Source organism: Ciconia boyciana, chromosome 1, assembly GCF_034638445.1.
Source record: "Ciconia boyciana chromosome 1, ASM3463844v1, whole genome shotgun sequence".
In the NCBI taxonomy this organism is placed as follows: Eukaryota; Metazoa; Chordata; class Aves; order Ciconiiformes; family Ciconiidae; genus Ciconia; species Ciconia boyciana.
The window spans coordinates 220,150,304-220,167,855 of NC_132934.1; the positions used below are offsets into that span (position 1 = coordinate 220,150,304).

The following is a 17,552-nucleotide window of genomic DNA, read 5'->3' on the forward strand; positions in this document are numbered from 1 at the left end:
GTGGGGGGAGCGCAGCGCCCCGATGCCGGCCGTGCCCCAGGCCAGCGGCACGCCTGGGGGCTCCCAGCCGGGACAGAGGGGTCCGAGCAGCACCGGGGCCCCGTGCCGTGGGGAACGAGGGCCCCCTGCCCCAGCGACCCCCCTCCGCCCCTCCTGGGGCTGCCCCGCTCCCAGACCTCCACTGCCAGGGGTCCAGCACCGAGGCCACGCAACGCCGGGCGCCCCGACGCACTGCGTCCGCAGTCGGGGACCTGGCCCACGCCCCGGCCGCGCCGGGGGGGGACCGCGGTGTCCAGCCCAGCCCCCCCGCCCCAGTGGCGCAGGCAGCGGCGCAGGCAGCGGCGGGCGATGCCCTCGACCAGACCCTTTATGACCGAAGGGCTTGTACACAGCACAGACACACGCAGCCCTCCTCATGCACTGCCCCAGCCCCGCTCACCCCGGCCCCCCCAGCCCCGCGCCCCGGGGCCCCGCGGCGCAGGCTGGCCGGGGCGGGCGGTGGGTGTTGCATAGAGAGGGGCCGGGTGGGCGATGGCCGCCAGCGGGGCCGGGGCACCCCGCACCCCGGGGCCGGGCCGGAGCAGGGCCCCGTGGCAGACGCGGCCCCCGGGGAGCAGCGGGAGGCAAAGGGGGGCAGAGCCAGCCCGCCCCGCGCCCCCGCCGCCCCACCGAGCCCCCCCCCACCGCGCCCGGGGCCGCCCAGGGTCCTGCCCTGCCGCCCCCCAAGCCGCGGGGGCAGCGGGCCGCCGATCGCTCCTGTACGTATTGCAGCACGGTCTCAGCCAAACATTCGTCCCCAATAAATTAAAAAGGTCCGTGTCCTGGGGGTGGTTAAAAAGGCGCTGGCCGGGGGGGGGGGGGTGTCACTCCTCAGGGGGCTCGGTCAGGAAGGGAGAGGTGACGGCATGGGCCTGGGCGATGGCCGCCAGCTCCTTCAGGAACTCGCTGAAGATGACGGCGCAGTAGACGGCGTTCTTGACGCGCAGCGCCTCGCTCTGCCGCTCGGCCGAGCCACGGAAGAGCGAGGCCCCGGCCAGGGCCTGCAGCACCTGCCCGTCCCGCACGTGCTGGAAGGCGAGCTGCGCCGCCTGGCGCGCCCGCGTCGGGCTGTTGGTGTGCCGCAGGATCAACTCCCCGATGGACGGCTTCCGGCTCTTCACTGCGGGGAGCGGGTCAGTCCCCCGCCGACGGCCCGGACCCCCGGCCCCAGCCCCGGCACCCAGGGAGAGGCAGCCCCCCGCCCTCTGTATAGTACAATGTGCAGCCCCCGGCCCTCCCTGCCGCCCCGAACCCTCCGTGCAACGGCACACGCGGCCCCCAGCCCCCTGTACAAGGCAACCTGCAGCCCCCCACCCTCTGCACGGCCCCAAACCCTCTCTATAATACAACCTGCACCCCCCAGCCCTCCCTGCAACACAGGGGGCAGCCCCCCACCCTCTGCACAGCCCCCAGCGCACTGTACAAGGCAACCTGCAGCCCCCAGCCCTCCCTGCCGCCCCGAACCCTCCGTGCAGCGCCACACGCAGCCCCCAGCCCCCTGTACGAGGCCCAGCCCTTCGCGGAACGCAGCCCCCAGCCCCCGTGCCGTGCCTCGCCGGGGCGGCCGCTGCCCGCCCGGCCCCAGCCCTCGCCCGAGCCGCCGGCAGCCCTGCCGGCCCTCACCCAGCGTCTCGGCGCGGCGCAGGGACGGCACCGCGCTGGGCGCGTCCACCCAGTCCAGCTTCCCCCGGGCGATCAGGTACTTCTTGGCTTTGAAGAGCAGAGCCGGGAAGTCCTCCTGGCTGGCAGCGAAGCTTTCGATCTTGTTCTTCACCGAGCCGAGGACCTGCGGGGCGAGGGAGCGCCGTGACAGCCGGCCCCGGGCAGGGCCGGGCACCGCGCAGGGTGCCGGGGACCCTCGCCGGCGCGGGGTGTACCTGAAGCAGCGACTTGACGCTGGGCTGGAAGACCATGTTGGTGTTGAGGAGGAAGGAGCGCAGCAGGGGCTGGGGGTAGCAGGCCAGCTGGGCCACCAGCCCCGTCAGCAGAAAGTTGACGTAGAGCGAGTTGTGCAGCATGTTCTCCAGCTTCCCGAACAGCACCGAGACGAAGGGGCCTGCGGGCAGGGGGGGGGGCACGTCAGGCGGGGTCGCAGGCAGCGGCAGCCCCCGGCCCCAGCCCCGCGGCCCCACCTGTGAAGGGCTGGCTGGGGGGCGGCCCCACCGCCCGCGGCGGGCTGGCCACCAGCTGGGCCAGGGGGTCCGGCGGCCGCGGCAGCGCCCGCCCCGCGGCGTCGCCCTCGGGCAGGGCGGCAAAGCTGGCGAAGGCCTCCTCCTCCTCGCGGGACAGGGGCACCTCGGGGGGCTCCTGGGGGGCAGGCGGGGCCCCGCCGCCGTTCTTCATCTCGGCCTCGATCTCCTGCAGCTCCTCGGTGAAGGCCTCGATGGTGACGCCGGCCCCATTGGGCTCGGCTGGCACCCGGGCCAGCAGCTCCTCAATCAGCGAGTCCACCGAGGGCAGCGGCTCCCAGCCCGGGGGTTGCGGCCGGGGGGCCGGGGGGACCGCGGCCCCGTTCTGCGCCAGGACCGGCCGGTGCTCCCGCTCAGGGGGGGGCCCCATGCCGTCACCCTCACCCTGGGGGCTCCGGCGCACCTTCTTCACCGCCACGTCCCCCTCGGGCCGGCCTGGCTCTGCCGGCCCATGGGCCCCATTCACCAGGGTCCCCGAGTCCCGGGCCTTGGGGCCGGGCCCCCCGCCGCCAGGCTCGCCGCCGCTGCCGGGGGGCCCGCCCTGCCCCTCCCTCGCCCCCTCCTCTGGCAGCCCCCTCTTTTTAGTCCGCGGGGTGGGGGGCCCCGGGGCGCCGAGGCAGTCGGGGCCGAGCGGGGGGCCGCCGTCGGGCGGGGGGACGGCACCGCCGGCGCTGGGCTCCTCGCCATCGTAGGGGGCCGACCAGACGCGGCAGGCCCAGGCGCAGCGGTCGATGCTGCGCCGCGCGTCCCGCAGGTACTCCAGGTAGTTCCTGTCCAGCTCCGACACCTCCTCCCACCTGCCGGGCCGGTGGCAGGGGCTGCCGCACGGGGTGCTGGGGGAGCACGGCGGCGGGCCGGCCGCCTCGGGGGCCGCGCTCTGCTGCCGCGTGAAGAAGGAGAGCCGGGAGGGCGTGGAGGGCTTCGGCACCGTCACCACCGAGGAAGAGTCCACATTGGGGCTGCCGTGGCCTGCGGGCGGGCGCAGAGGGGCCTCAGCACGGAGCCGGGACGCGGGGCGGCAGCCGTTGCGGCAACAGCCCGCCGCGGCCGCGGGCCCGGGGACCCTGGTGCCATACCCTTGGACCAGGCGGCGTGCTCCTCCTCCCGGTCGGGCGGCGGCGGGCTCTCGGGACGGCAGCACCGCGGGATGAGGGAGAGGAACTTGGCGGCCGTCTTCCCGTAGATGTCCAGGTCCCTGACCGCCCGCTTCTGGCTCAGCATGACATGGCTGCAGGGCAGCAGGTACCTGGGGGGGCACGGGGCTGTGCGTGGGGCCGCAGGTGGGGGCCGCGCGCGGGGGAACCGCGCACGGGGGATCGGGACTTGGCTGCGGACGGGGGGGACCCCAATGCCTTTGGCAGCAGGGCAGGAGACGCGGCTGCCTCGCGCGCACGGCTGGGGGCGACGCCCCAGGCCACGTCCCCGAGGAGCCTCCCCTGGCACGGGGCAGCGGCAGGTTGGCCCCCCGCGCCGGCGGCACGGGGCCGGTTACCTGAGCACCAGCTGGAGCATGACGTCCTCACAGTTGAGGCTGAGCAGCGTCCGGAAGAGGCTCAGGGACACCATGCAGAGCTGGGGACAGGCGGGAGGTGAGGGAGCCGCAGCGGGGCAGGAGGGCAGCGCCACAGCCGGGCAGTGCCGTGGGGCAGCCCCACAGCGGGGCGGGAGGGCAGCGCCACGGCCGGGCGGGAGCTCAGCCCAGCACCTCTCACCCGGGAGTTGCTGTTGATGCGGCCCACGAGGGTGTCGAGGATGGTGCTGTTGTCGTGGCGGTGCAGCAGGACGAAGCGCAGGAAGGTTTTCAGCAGGGCCGTCTCGCTGACGCTGCGCAGGAACAGGTCCAGGTAGGCTGTGCTGGCGATCATCTCCTCGATGGAGGTCTGCGGGCGGCAACAGCTCAGCGCGGGGCTGGGCCACACGGGCACCCGTGGGGGCTCCTGCCCACCCACACGGGCAGGAAACCTCCTGCCCAGGCTGGCAGGCAGCCCCGCGCCCGCTGCGGGGAGGTCCCTCACCTTGTGCAGCGCCGGCCCCACGACAGGCACGAGGAACCCGTTGTGGACATAGTCCACCAGCTGCTTCTGCACGAGGGGGTGGGCGACCTGCGGAGCGGGGCGGCGGGGAGGTCAGGGCCGCGGCCAGCCCCACACGGGGCTGGCAGCCCCCCGCCCTACCTGGATGACGGCGTTGCAGAACTCCAGCGAGTTCATGAAGAGGACGAGGGAGGAGACGCCGATCCAGTCCTCACGGCGCAGGAAGTGCCAGTCGTCCCCCCGCACCTCGATCTTGCGGGGCAGGGAGGAGTACAGGGCGCTCAGACCCGTGGCCAGGACCTGGGGGGACAGGCACTCAGCTCCCCCCGAGCCGCCAGCCCCCCGGGCACTGCCTCCCCTGCCGCCACGGCGTCCCCTCAGCCGAGCCCACCCGGGACGTCCCGCCCGGCGCGGCAGCCAGCATGCGGACGGGGAAGGAGCTGCGCTTTGCCGGAGCCAGGGCAGGAAGGAGGGCGGCAGCAGGGCAGGCAGCAGGAGCAAAGCTGGTGCGGATGCCTGCAGCGCTGCCCCAGCATGCACCGTGGAGCCCTGGCACCAGCCCCGGCACCAGCCCTGCCGCTCTGCTCCTGCCTCCCGGCTGCCAGAGGCTCTGGGTCTCCAGCCGCTGGACCCAACCATCCTCCAAACACCAGTCCCACGGGGAAACCCGCCCTCCTCCATCCCAGTTCAAAGCAGGGGAGCTTTGCTGGGCCCTGCGTCCCATGCTGTCCCCAGGGCACCGTCCCCTCGTCCCCAGCCCACCACCAAGCCCTCCACCTCCAAGCCCTCCCTGCTCCACGGCCCAGGCTCCCCAGCCAGGGCAGGACCTTCCTCCAGGGACAGCAGTGCCTCCTGCCCCGGCAGCCAAACCCGACCCTGCATCGGCGACAGAGCTCCCGGGGACCAGCCGGGTCCCGGCACCGCTCTGGGGAGGGGGGGCACTGCGCCGGGTCAGCCCGGCCACCCCCGGCCGTACCGGGCAGAAGTAGGAGTTCTCGGTGATGGACTTGGCCACGGCATGGTTGCTGGCGGACATCGCCATGATGAGCAGCAGCGCGTCCCTGGCCTGCTGCCCCAGGACGCCCTCGTGGTGGATGAAGGGGATGAGGAGGGAGAAGATGATGAGGTTGGCGGGGCCCTGGTCCGTGTGGCTGTGGAAGAAGAGCTCCAGGATGGAGGGCTCCTTGGCCACAGAGACGCAGAGCTGGTTGAGCAGCAGGACGAGGCTGTTCTCCAGCGGGGCGGAGGTGGGCTCGGCGCAGAGGCTGAGCAGCCGCAGCAGCGGCGTGAGCACCGGCTTGTGCCGCAGCAGGGGCTGCCGGGCCTGGCTGATGAGCATCTCGTAGAGCTTCAGCTGCTCCACCTTGCGCTCCTCGGTGAAGTCGCCCTGCAGGTGCCAGCACAGCAGCCGCTCCAGCAGGTTCTCCGAGGCCACAAACTCCAGGATGGGCCCCCGAGCCGCCTCCCCTCGCGGCCGGTCCTCGGCCAGCAGGTTCAGCATCTGGTAGGTGTTGTTGCGCACGGCGCTGAGGTCGTCCAGGGCCGGCTTGCAGCCGCGCCGCTCCAGGATGCGCAGGACCTGGGGCGGGGGGGGGGGCACGGCGGCGCTGAGCCGAGTGCCGGGCAGGGGGGTCCCGGCTGCCGGCCCCGCGCCCCGGCCCCCACTCACCTGGGACCAGTGGTTCTTGAAGACCATGAGGCAGGTCTCGGGGTCGGCCGTGACGGGGCTCTGCAGGCTGGCGCTGCGGGGGGCACGCTGCCCGGCCGCCCGCGGGTTCAGCTTGCTCAGCCAGCTCATCCTCTCCATCGGCAGGGTGGGGGACGGTCACGGGCAGCGGCTGGGCGCCCCGTGCGCCGGGACGGATCCGACTGCTGCCTGGCGGCACCGGGGGGCCACAGGGGAGCGGGTGGGCCGCGGGGCCCCTCTCTCCATGCTGCTGCCACCCCGGGCTGGGCTGCGGAGAGAGCGGCGGCTCAGAGCCCGCACGGTGCCAGGGGGCACGCAGCGCCGCCGGGGCGCTTCACCCCACGCCCGGGGGACGGGGCGCGAGAGGGAGGGCAGGCAGGCGGCAGCCCGGGCCCGGTGGCGCACCCCACCACGCGGCTGGGATGCACGGGATCATCTCGGCTCCCCCTCGACACCCCCGTCCCAGCCCAGGGCCCCCCTGCGCTGCCTCTGGCTCCTCGCAGTGGTCCTGCCCGCGGCAATACAGTGGCAAATGCAAACGCGCCTGCCCTGCCCAGAGGCAGCTGCCTGCTTGCCTGCATCACCCTCCGCCACCAATCCCCCCCTCGCAAGGGGCACCCGGCCCCCCGGAGGTGCCGGCTGGGGAAGCTGCTCCCACCCCAGGATGGGTCCGCGGCTGGCAGCAACGCTGCCCACACCCCGTGCTTGTCTTGCCCGGGACGGTGCGGCTGCGGCCCTGCCCGTGTGGCAGCGGGGCACAGACCCCGGCCAAGGGCCAAGGGTAGCCAGTGCCCTGGAGAAGCGTCGCCCCGGGGTGCCCGGGCAGCTGGGAGGGCGGCGCCGCGGGGCCGCTGCGTGGTCCCGGAGCCGGAGCTGCCACGCAGCCACCGGACAGGCAGGCAGAGAGCACGGGAGGGGAGCAGTGCGGGTGCGACCCCTCGCAGGGATGGGCAGCGACCGCCCTGCCGGCACCGCCGGCTCGGCCGCGGCCGCCGGTGCAGCGCAGCAGGTCACCGGAGGAGCAAGCCCGGTAGCGAGGCGCCGTGAAAGCCCTCGAGGGCCAAGCAGCATTGGGATGGCACGCAGCCAGCGCGGCGCCGGCCCCAGAACCGAGGCCAGCGCATCCACGCGGCTGCCGCCCGGCACCGCTGAGCAGGACAGGGAGCGCCGCAGCGAGCCGGGCTGGCGGAGGTGCGGAGCACGTGGAAGCAAAGCCGGTGCCGACGCCGTCCCACAGCCCCACGCCGGGCACAGCTCCCCGGGCAGGGGCCAGGGCGGGCGGCGGGACAGGTCGGGGCAGGGCCGCCACGTCACCTACCTCAGCGAGCCAGGGTGCAGCTCCCCAGTGCTGCACAGGAGCCGGCAGCAGCACCGCACCCGGCGGCTTTGCCCCACGCGGCACTGCCCGCCCCGTGTCAGCCCCAAAAGGACGCCTGCTGCAGAAGGGGACGGCTGCCGGCCCCGGGCCTGGCAGAAAGGACTGCCGGAGCACCGGGAGCCGCGCCAGGGAAGAGGAAGGGTGAGCATGCCGGGGCGGCACAGGCTGGGAGGGCTCTGGCTGCCGGCCCTGCATCCACACCCAGCATCCGCACTTTGAACCCGAGAGCCGGCCCGGCCCACGGCACTCAGCCGGGTGCGTGGGAAGCACCCGGCGCCCAGCAGGGACAGCTAGCGCAGCCGGGACAGCCGCCTGCCCCCGCGTCCCACAGCCAGCGGGACCGACGGCCCGGCAGCAGCCAGCTTAGGGGTCACGGGCCCCCCAGCCACTGCAGCGGGGGCCTGGCCCGATGGCAGCCCCCAGCACCCGGCTGCACCACGGGTGCCGCGCACGGGCAGGGATGGGAGGGAGGTGCCCCCGGAGCCGCTGCCTGGGGAGGGGGGATGCCCACAGACCCCTCGCACTGAGCTCAGCACATTCTCCCCAACTGTGGCACCTCAGGCCCCGCCATCGCCGCGACAGTGGCGGGGAGCAGCAGATCCTGCCGCCTGCGCGAGGCCAGCGACGTGGGGCTGTCCCCGTCCCTTGGAGGCGAGATCCCCCATCCCCACCCGCAGCCACCGGCAGCCCCACGGTGGGGACGGGGCTTCGTGCATCAGCACCAACGCTGGAACCCCCCCAACCCACCCAGCCAGCCCGGGGTCTGCTCCCCCAACCCTGCCAGCGCCCCAGCTCCATCGCACCTGGCTCCATCCCACGCAGCCCACGCGGTCCTGGTGCAGGCCCCCCGCCCCGCAGCAAGGAACCTGGGGACAGCAAGGCCGCGACAGCGGGCCGCCATCAAAACCAGAGCCTGTGGTGGGGTGCGCAAGCAGGCTGGGGCTGACCCCCCAGCCGGGCTGGGGCGCTGATGTGCCGGGCCCCGCACAGGGGGGCCAAGCCGGAGAGGGGTGCGGGCAGAGCGCCAGCAGCCGGGGCGCAGGGGAGGGCCGAGGGACCAGCACACGGGGCCACAGCCCCTCGGGGAGGCACCAGCCGCCTCCACAGCGACGCCCCGGGGCCGGGGGGCATGGGCAGGACCCCCGGGCAAGAGCATCGTGGGAGGAGGCAGCGGGTCCTCCAAGCAAAATCCTGGGTGTCGCAAACGTGAGCTCGCCCGGCACAAGGGACGACAGGCAGCACGGCACGAGGCTGCGCCGCGAGCGGCACCGACCGCGGCCAAGGCAGCGTGCCGGACGGGGCTCCCACCGGCCCCAACGCCGCCGTCGCCCCAGGGACGGGGGCACTAGCAGCATCGGCCCTTAGAAAGCTGGGGAAAGCCCAGCCGGGCGGCTGCAGCAGCACCGACGGTGCACCCACAGATGGTGCGGCACGACACTGCTGCCGGGGAGCCAGCGGGGATATTTATAGGGCCCCACGCCCCAGCACCCCGCCACCGCTTGGGCCCACCGCAGCGTGGGGATAGGCACGGGCACAGAGCGCCGTGCTGCCCCGGGAGCCAGCCGCCCGCACCCGCTGCCGCTGCCGGGGTCCCCGGGCAGCCTGGGGTGGGGGCTGGCCCCAGAGAAGCCACCGCAGCCCCCGTCCCAGAGCCCCCGCAAACCCCCTCGGCAGCGTGCAGAAAGAGCGACAGCGTGGAGAGCGGCACCAGCAGCCTCCCACACCGGCAGCCCCAGCTGCCCGGCCCTGCCAGAAATAACCTCCCCGGGCAGCCGGGCAGCACGCGCTGCGGGGACAGCCGGAGCAGGGCCAGGCACCATGCGTGCCAAGCGTGCAGCGGGCATGCCGGAGCGTGCCGGGGCAGGGGTCAGGCGCAGAGCCCTCCCTGGGGATGGCGGCCCGGCACAGGGGCCGGGGCCGGGAGCAGCCAGCGCGTGTGGCCCCTGTGCTGGGACAGGGCACGGCTCCGGCCTCCACCCTCTGCCGCCGGGCCGGGAGCAGCCCCACGCCACGCGGCCCCACGGCAAGTCACCGCTGCCCCGCCGGCAGCACAGACACACCAGGGCTCGGCAAGGAGCAGCGAGAAGCCGGCACAAGGCGCATCGCAAGGAGAAGGTGGGCTGCCCCTGGGACACGGCCCCACGGCAGAGCGGGCAGAGGAGCTCCCATGGCAGGAGGGAAACGAAAGCGGCCATTAAAGAAAACTCAAACCGCAGGAGGCAGAAAGAAGGAAGTTGACGGCGGCAGGGCTGGAGCAGGCACAGCCGAAAGCCGACACGGGCAGGGCAGGGCCCCAGCGCCAGCGCCTTCCCCAAGCACACTAAGGAGGGGGATGAAGCCCCCCGGCAGCCGAGCACAGCGGTGCTGGTGGCAGGCGGCAGGCGCACGCCCCGCCTGCGGTTCAGGCACCGGCCAGGCATATTTATACCACGGCACAACCGGCATCCCATTCCAGCGCAGGCGGGTGAGGTCTGACTGCAGCTGCTAAAGTTAGACCTCGCTGAAGGCCAGCACGCCGGGGCGAGCCCCCGTGCAGAGCGGCCTCGGGCAGGGGCAGCACCCAGCACACCGGCACCGCGGCTCACGCCCCGCGCCAGGCTGCAGTCAGGCTGCCCAGCACGGTGTCCCCGTCCGAGCCCCTCGCAGGGGCTGGCGAAGCGGGGCGGGGGGTGAGCCAGAGCAGGGTAAAGCGATCACCGAGGCGGGGATAGCAAGGCAAAGCCCAGTGGCACCCACGGGACGTCACACACCAGGGGACAGCCACAGCCGTGCCGCAGGCGCGAGGGCGGGCAGCCCCCCGGCCGGGCTGGCAAGGGACCCGTCCACCACACGACAGCCCCGAGAGCCGGGACCTGCCGGCTCCGTCCTGGCACCTGCGCCCTCCTTGCCCCAGCCTCAGCTCCCCGCCACACGCGGAGCGGACCTGGACACCAGCCAAGACCCGCGGGGGCATGGCACGGCGCCGCAGAACCGACCCGCGCACCGGGAGCCTGTCCTTCGCCCGCCAGCACCAGCCTCCTGGGCCAGCCTGCAGCGAGGCGTCCCAGCCGCAGGCGAGCACCCTCGCGCCGGGAGGAGGCAGGTCCTGCCCGCAGGCAGCTTGTCGACGGGCAGCAGATGTCCAGCGGCCGGGGACACAGGGAGGCAGCCGGGGTGCCGCCACAGCAAGGGCAGGGACGCCGAGGCCACGGCCGCCCACCTCAGCCCCCGACCCGTGCACCAGAGACCGAGCAGAGCGCCGCGCCCTTGCCAAGGCCCGGCAAGGGCTGCGCACCTGCGGAGCCGCCCGGCACAGAGCCCGCTGCCAGGGCCCGGCTGCCCCCCGCCACCTGCAGGGACGGGGACAAAGTCCAGCGCAGGCAGAGAGGGACGAGGGGCTCCCAGAGGCTGCTGGGAGCGGCAGGCAGGGAGCGGGCAGCCCCGGGCAGAGGGGTGGCGGCCACCCCCAGGGGAGGCGTTTCGGTCCCTCCGCGCCCGGTGGGCGCCGGCCCCCTCCCCTGCACCCCGGGAGGTAGGGGCACGGCGCGGGGCTCACCCCACTCGCCGCAGGGCAACTGCAGGTGCGCGGCAGTGGGGGGCTGCCGCGGCTCCCGGCGAGGCCGAAGGCCGCCCCGCAGCCAGCTGCCTGCCCCTGCACCCGCCGCCAGGCCAGAGGCACCAGGCCGGCAGCTCGGCCCCATCTCGCTGCCGGCCAGAGGCAGCCCACCCAAAACCGCTCACCGCGGGGCAGGGGCCAGCGACAGCAGCGACCAGCAGCCCGACAGCCGGGCGCTCCCGCAGGGCCGGTGCCGGAGAGCACGGGCAGGACGGCGAGCCCCGCCGCCTCCCGCAGCCCCCTCCCGCGCGTCCCCGCTGCCGGGCGGACGTCGCGCCCTGGGTGCCCAGGGCTGCCGGCCCCCCCAGCGCCGTGCGAGGAGCTGCCCACCCCGGGCATCCCCCGGCCCCCGCCCAGGAGCCACGGCGGGACCGGGACCGGGACCGGGACCCCCCCCCGGCCCCCGGCCGCCGCCTGCCGTGCCCGCGGGCAGAGCCGCCTACCTGGGGTCAAGGTCGCGGCGGGTCCCGTCCCATCAGCGCCGCACCTGGGGAGGGAGAGGAGGCGTCGGACGCGGGGCCCGGCCCGCCCTCCGGCCCGCCCCCCGGCCCGGCCCGGCCCGGCCCCGCCGCCCCTCCGCACCCACGGCAGCGCGGCCCAGCCGAGGCCCCGGCCCGGCCGCTCCCCGCCCCGGCTCGCGGCACCCGCGTACCCCCGGGACCGGGGCACCCCCGGGGACACCGGATCCCCCGCACGGGGACACCCCGCGGCCGGGCAGCCCCGCACGGCCAAGGGCAGGCGGCGGCCCGGGCGCCCCGTTACCGACGGCAGAAGGGCGCCTGGCGCGGCCCCACCGAGCCCAGGCCGACCCCGCCGGGCCTCCTCGGCGGGCGGCCCGCCCCCCCCGTTCCCGGCAGCCCCCCCCCGTTCCCGTTCCCGTTCCCGTTCCCGCTCCCGCTCCCGTTCCCGTTCCCGGCGGCCCGCCCGCCCGCCGCCCCCGCCGCTCACCGGCCGCCCCCGCTGCGGGCCCCGCGCGCCCGCCGCCATCTTCCCGCCGCCGCCCGCCGCACCGGCCGCGCAGGCCCCGCCCACGGCCCCGCCCGCCGCGCGCACGGCCCCGCCCCGCCCGCCTCGGTAGGCGGGGCGCGCCGTCCCGGGGCGTGGCGGGGCCGGGCGATCCGGAGCGCTCATTGGCTGCGCCGCGCCCGGGGCGGGGCTCGGGGGCGGGGCCTGGACTACGGCGGGGTCGGGCGGGCCGAGGGGTCTGGGGGCGGGCTCGGCCGGGCGGGAACCGGGTAACCCCCGGTACCGGCTACCCCTGCACCGGCTACCCCTGCACCCAGTAGCCCCTGCACCGGGTACCCCTGCACCAGGCACCCCTGTACCGGGCACCCCTACACCGGGCACCCCTGTATCAGATACCCCCTGCACCAGGTACCCCTGCACCAGACACCCCTGTACCGGACACCCCTGTATCGGGTAACCCCCTGCACCGGGCACCGCTGCCACCGCGTCTTGCAGAGGGCACTGCCCGGCACCAGCCATCGGGCGCCGGAGCCGCCCCTGGGCCGCGGGCAGGGGGCAGCGGGTTCCAGCTCTGGGGCAGCCCTGGGGCACGGCCCCAGCAGCGGGCACGGGCACTGTCACTGCCCCACGGCCCCGGGCACCACACCAGGCACCGGGCACCGCCCTGGCCACGGGCAACTGGGCTGCACGGTGCACCATGACCCTGCTGTGCCCAGCTGCATCGGGCACCCGGCTGTGCCGCGCACTGGGGACACCCCGCACCGGCACTCGGCACCATCCCTGGCACTCTGCACGGTGCCCCCGTCCCTCCTCCCGCCTTCCCATGGGCGCGGTGCCCCCCACAGCACCCAGCGCCCCATTCTCAGACCCACACGGGCACAGTGCCCCCACAGCACCCGCGTCGGCCACGACCTGTGGCTCCCGCTGCCCAGGGCCCTGGGGCACCCACTCTGGCGCGTGTCCCTGCCCCATGGACCCAGGGCCACCTCCGTGGGTGATCCAGGGTCCCCCAGCACCCACCAGCCCAGTGCTGGCACCGAGCGCCTGTGCCCATCTGGCCCTGCCACCCCTGACCACGGCGCCGGTTCTTTTGGCGTGCCCCCACCCGCCAGCAGCACAGACAGGATCCGGCTCTGCCTGTCTGCATGCCCGGTGTGGCTGGAGACACGGCCATCTGCAGCCCTGGCATCCCGGTGGGCCGGTGAGCGCCCTGGGGAGCCCCGCGTTGCCAGGATGCACCCGGCGCTGGCAGAGCCACGCGGCTGGGTCCCACTGAGGGACCGCACTTGGTGCCGCTGCTGGGCTACAGCACCCACTGGGTGCCTGGGAACGGGCGCAGGACCCTCACCAGCGCCCGCACTTGCGGTGCAGGATGCACAGCCTCAGCTCCCTGCTGTCCCGCCGCTGGGTTCGGCCCCAGCCGCACGGCACCACCGGGCTCATCGCCGCAGCTGAGCCTGGCACCAGCACCGGACATGCCTGGGGGTGAGCGTGGCACGGCTCCCTGCCGTGGGGCCCAGGGTGGGATCACGTGGTGGGGACCCCCCTCGGTCCCATGGGGGCCGCAGGCACGGAGCACCCTGTACCACGGTGAGGGGCCGGCTCAGCCAAGGAGCCACCGGCAGCAGGGGCACGGTGTGGGGCTGGTGGGGCCCGGGGGCCAGCATGACGGGTAGGGGTTGCAGCCAGCCAGGATAGGGTGGCCCTGAGGTCCCTCTGCCTCCCCCGGCAGCACCGCCGCGCCCCGGAGCTGGACCCTGGACCCCTCCGGAGACTGGTACTACTGGTGGATCAGCACCATGGCACTGCCCATCCTCTACAACTGGATCGTCCTCGTCTGCAGGTGCCCGGGCAGGCGCGGGGCAGGCACTGCTGCCGAAGACCCCCAGCGCCCGTGGTGAGGGTGGGCCCCAGGGGCCGGGGCGGGGGCACAGGGTGTCCTGGCACCCGCTGGCACCGTCCCAGCCCCGGTGACGCCGCCCGTGCCACCAGGTCCTGCTTCCCTGACCTGCAGGAGCAGCACACGGTGCTGTGGCTGAGCCTGGACTACCTCTGCGACGCGCTCTACCTGCTGGACATCGCCGTGTGCCTCCACACCGGTCGGTGCCCGCGCCCCCGCGTGCCCCTGCCATGCCCCGGCCCCCTGCCTGCCCCCTGCCTGCCCCACGCCTGCCCACGGCTGCACATGCAAACGCGGACTCACCTGTGTGCACAGACATGTTTGTGTGTACACACGTGCACAGGCGTGTGTGTGCGCTCGCAGCTACGTGCAAACAGCCCCGCATCATGCGCGCACACGTGCGTGCCCGTGTCTACATGCGCACACACACGCATGCACCCACCCACACGCCAGACCGTCGAGTGCACGCTCACATGCACGTGCACACGCGCACACCCCCACTGGGCAGGCACGGCCGTCACCCCATCAGTCAGCCCGGCACGGGGCGGTGGGCCTAGGCGGGCACTCTGGGGTGCCAGCATCCACCACCGAGCCCCTCAGCCCCATGGGCAGCCCAGGCAGCACAGGGGACCCCCAGCCCACAGCAACAGCCCACAGGACACCCGTCCTGGGGTCCCTTCTGGGAGAATCAGGCTCAGGGACCCCCCTGCGCCCTGTCCCAGGCATCCACACGGTCCTCTGCCACCAGCCTCCTCCCAGCACGGGAAAACCCTGCGCCGCCCCGAGCCCATCATACCTCACTCAGGGGTCCCCCTCACTGGGACACCCCTCTGTGCTAGCATGCCCCCCGCCAAGGAGCCCCGGCAGCCCCCTGGGTCCTGACCCGCCGCCCCCCAGGCTTCCTGGAGGATGGCATCCTGGTGCGGGACCGTGGCCGGATCCAGCGGCGCTACCTGCGCTCCTTGTCCTTCCCCTGGGACGTGGCCGCGGTGCTGCCCACCGACCTGCTCTACCTGCGCCTGGGGCTGGCAGTGCCGGCGGTGCGTGCCAACCGCTGCCTGCGGGCGCCGCGGCTCTTTGAGGCCTTTGACCGCCGGGAGATGCGCACGGCCCACCCCAACGCCTTCCGCGTCGCCAAGCTGATGCTCTACGTCTTCATCACCATCCACTGGCACAGCTGCCTCTACTTCGCCCTCTCGGCCCGGCTGGGGCTGGGCACCGACACCTGGGTCTGCCCCAACGCCAGCCGCCCCGGCTTCGCCCGTCCGCTGCGGCAGTACCTCCACAGCTTCTACTTCTCCACCCTCGTCCTCGCCACCGTGGGCGACACACCAGAGCCCCAGCGCGAGGAGGAGTTCCTCTTCGTCACCGCCGGCTTCCTCCTGGCCGTGCTGGGCTTCGCCACCATCACAGGCAGCATCGGCTCCATCATCTCCAACATGAACGCTGCTGACGCCGCCTTCTACCCCGACCCCGAGCCAGTGCGGCGCTACCTGCGGGAGCAGGGCGTGGGTGGGCGGCTGGCGTGGCGGGTGGCCCACTGGCACCAGCACCTGCGGGCGCAGCGGAAGCTGCTGGCGGAGCAGGCGGTGCTGCGGCACCTGCCGCTGGGGCTGCGGGCCGAGGTGGCGGCCAGCGTCCACCTCCCAGCCCTGCGCTGCGTCGGCCTCTTCCAGAGCTGGGAGCATGGTGTGCTGCGGCAGCTGGTGCTGCGGCTGCGGCCCCAGGTCTTCGGCCCCGGCGAGTTCGTCTGCCGCAGGGGCGACGTGGGGCACGAGATGTACTTCATCCGCGACGGGCGGCTGGCCGTGGTGGCGGAGGACGGCGTCACGCAGCTCGCCATCCTGGGCGAGGGGCTCTATTTCGGGGAGATCAGCCTCATCAACATCAAAGGTGAGCCCCCTGCCCCACTGCACCCCGCCACGGCCCCACGGCCCCCCTGGCCTCACCGCAGCCCCTGCCCCCTCAGGGAATATCGCGGGCAACCGGCGCACGGCCAACATCATGAGCATCGGCTACTCGGACCTCTTCTGCCTCTCCAAGGAGGACCTGGCGGAGGTGCTGGCCGAGTTCCCCAGCGCCCGGGCCGTGATGGAGGCCAAGGGCCGCGAGCTCCTGCTGCGCATGGGCAAGCTGGACGTGCACGCCGAGGCGGCGGCGGCAGCGGCAGAGGAGGAGGCCGAGCGCCAGGCGCAGGCGCTGGAGACAGCCCTGGAGGGGCTGCAGACCCGGGCGGCCCGGCTGCTGGCCCAGCTGGAGTCCAGCGCTTTCAAGCTGGCGCTGCGCGTCGAGCGCCTGGAGTGCCGGCTGCGGCGGCGGCCTGCCCGGGGAGCGGGTCCTGCCCGGGGAGCGGGCCCTGCCACACCGCAGCGTCCTGCTGGGGGACTGGGTCCCCCCAGGGTGCAGGGTCCCACCAAGGCACAGGGTCCCCCCAGGGTGCAGGATCCTGCGATGCCATGGGGTCCTGCCCAGGGACCGGGTCCTGCGGGAGGATGGGGTCCCCCCAGGGTGCAGGGTCCCAGTGGGGCACGAGGTCCCAGCGGGGCGCAGGGTCCCCCCAGGGCGCAGGGTCCCAGTGGGTCACGAGGTCCCCAAGGGGTGCAGGGTCCCCCCAGGGCACAAGGTCCCAGCCGGGTGCAGGGTCCCCCCAAGGTGCAGGGTCCCCCCAGATCAGAGGGTCCCAGAGGGGTGCAGGGTCCCCCCAAGGCGCAGGGTCCCCCCAGGTCAGGGGGTCCCCTCAGGGTGCAGGGTCCCCCCAGGGCTCGGGGTCCCGCAGGGGTGCGGGGCCCGGGGGGGACAGGCCCCCGGCGCTGAGGGTAACCTGGGGGTGGGACAGCAGCGACAACGGCTGCTGGGTGACCGGGACAACCGTTGCTAGAACAGTGACAGCCGTTGCTAGGTAACACTGACAACCGTTGCTAGGTAACACTGACAGCTGTTGCTAGGTAACGATGAGTTGTTCATGAACCCGGACAGCGCTCTAAGGGCGACGGGACGGGGACGGGGACGGGACTGGGACCAGGATCGGACCGGGATGGGGATGGGGATGGGGACAGGGATGGGGACAGGGATCGGGATGGGGATGGGGATGGGGACGGGGATGGCGCAGGGGCAGGACAGGAACAAGAGAGGGGCCGGGAAGGACAGGAATAGGGGTAGGGATAGGGACTGGGGCAGGAGTGGGGGCAGGGTAGGGATGGGGATGGGATGGGGATGGGGTAGAGGCAGGACAAGGAGAAGGGGAAGGGGAGGGCGCAGGGGCAGGGGCAGGGCAGGGCCCGGGCAGGGTGGGGGTGGGCAGCGGGGGCGCCGGGCTGTGCCGGGGCTCCGGGAAAAGCGGCGGCGGGAACCGGGCGGGAGCGGCCCGGGGTAGGGGCGAGCCGGGCCCGGGGCCGCGGCCGGGGCCGGGGCCGGGGGGCAGCTCGGGTCCAGCAGCCCCGGTGCCGCCCCCAAGGGGTACCCGCAGGGAGAAGCCGCGGGCGCCGGCACCGCCGCCACGGTGACCGCCACACGGTGACAGCCGCCCGGCGACAGCTGCCCGGTGACAGCGGTCCGGTAACCGCCGCCACGGTGGCCGCCACACGGTGACCGCCGCCCGGTGACCGCCGCCGCCGCCGCCGCCCGGTGCCCCGGGAGCGCTCCAGGGCGCGGCCGTGCGGACGCCCCCGGCGAGCACCGTCCGAGTCCCCCCCCCGAGCCCGCCCGGGGCCCCGCCGGCTCCGGCCGCAGCCCGGTCCCGCCGCCCCGCGCCCCCGCCAGCCCCGT

General features: G+C 74.6%; 2 protein-coding genes across 4 annotated transcripts; one reads left to right on the forward strand and one right to left on the reverse strand.

Annotated features, from left to right (window-relative positions):
- Window positions 1-358: 358 nt before the first annotated feature.
- FHIP1B (FHF complex subunit HOOK interacting protein 1B) lies at window positions 359-11,947 on the reverse strand. Of its 3 annotated transcripts, none has more exons than XM_072851070.1 (13): window positions 11,870-11,947; window positions 11,365-11,408; window positions 5,931-6,216; window positions 5,238-5,762; window positions 4,403-4,561; window positions 4,244-4,330; window positions 3,941-4,108; window positions 3,721-3,800; window positions 3,305-3,474; window positions 2,172-3,197; window positions 1,917-2,095; window positions 1,663-1,825; window positions 359-1,159 (listed from the first exon to the last, which is right to left on the reverse strand). In XM_072851070.1, exons 3-13 carry the CDS (start codon window positions 6,066-6,068, stop codon window positions 864-866), a joined length of 2,991 nt encoding a protein of 996 aa, XP_072707171.1. In that variant the 5' UTR covers window positions 6,069-6,216; window positions 11,365-11,408; window positions 11,870-11,947; the 3' UTR covers window positions 359-863. The 3 variants fall into 3 exon arrangements, with proteins under 3 accessions (XP_072707171.1, XP_072707170.1, XP_072707169.1); XM_072851069.1 differs by having other exon boundaries at window positions 4,403-4,513; window positions 5,238-5,840; XM_072851068.1 differs by having other exon boundaries at window positions 5,238-5,840.
- CNGA4 (cyclic nucleotide gated channel subunit alpha 4) lies at window positions 6,895-17,304 on the forward strand. Its single transcript, XM_072861448.1, has 7 exons — window positions 6,895-7,139; window positions 13,620-13,730; window positions 13,880-13,986; window positions 14,685-15,680; window positions 15,757-16,212; window positions 16,279-16,439; window positions 17,254-17,304. Exons 1-7 carry the CDS (start codon window positions 6,895-6,897, stop codon window positions 17,302-17,304), a joined length of 2,127 nt encoding a protein of 708 aa, XP_072717549.1.
- Window positions 17,305-17,552: the final 248 nt, after the last annotated feature.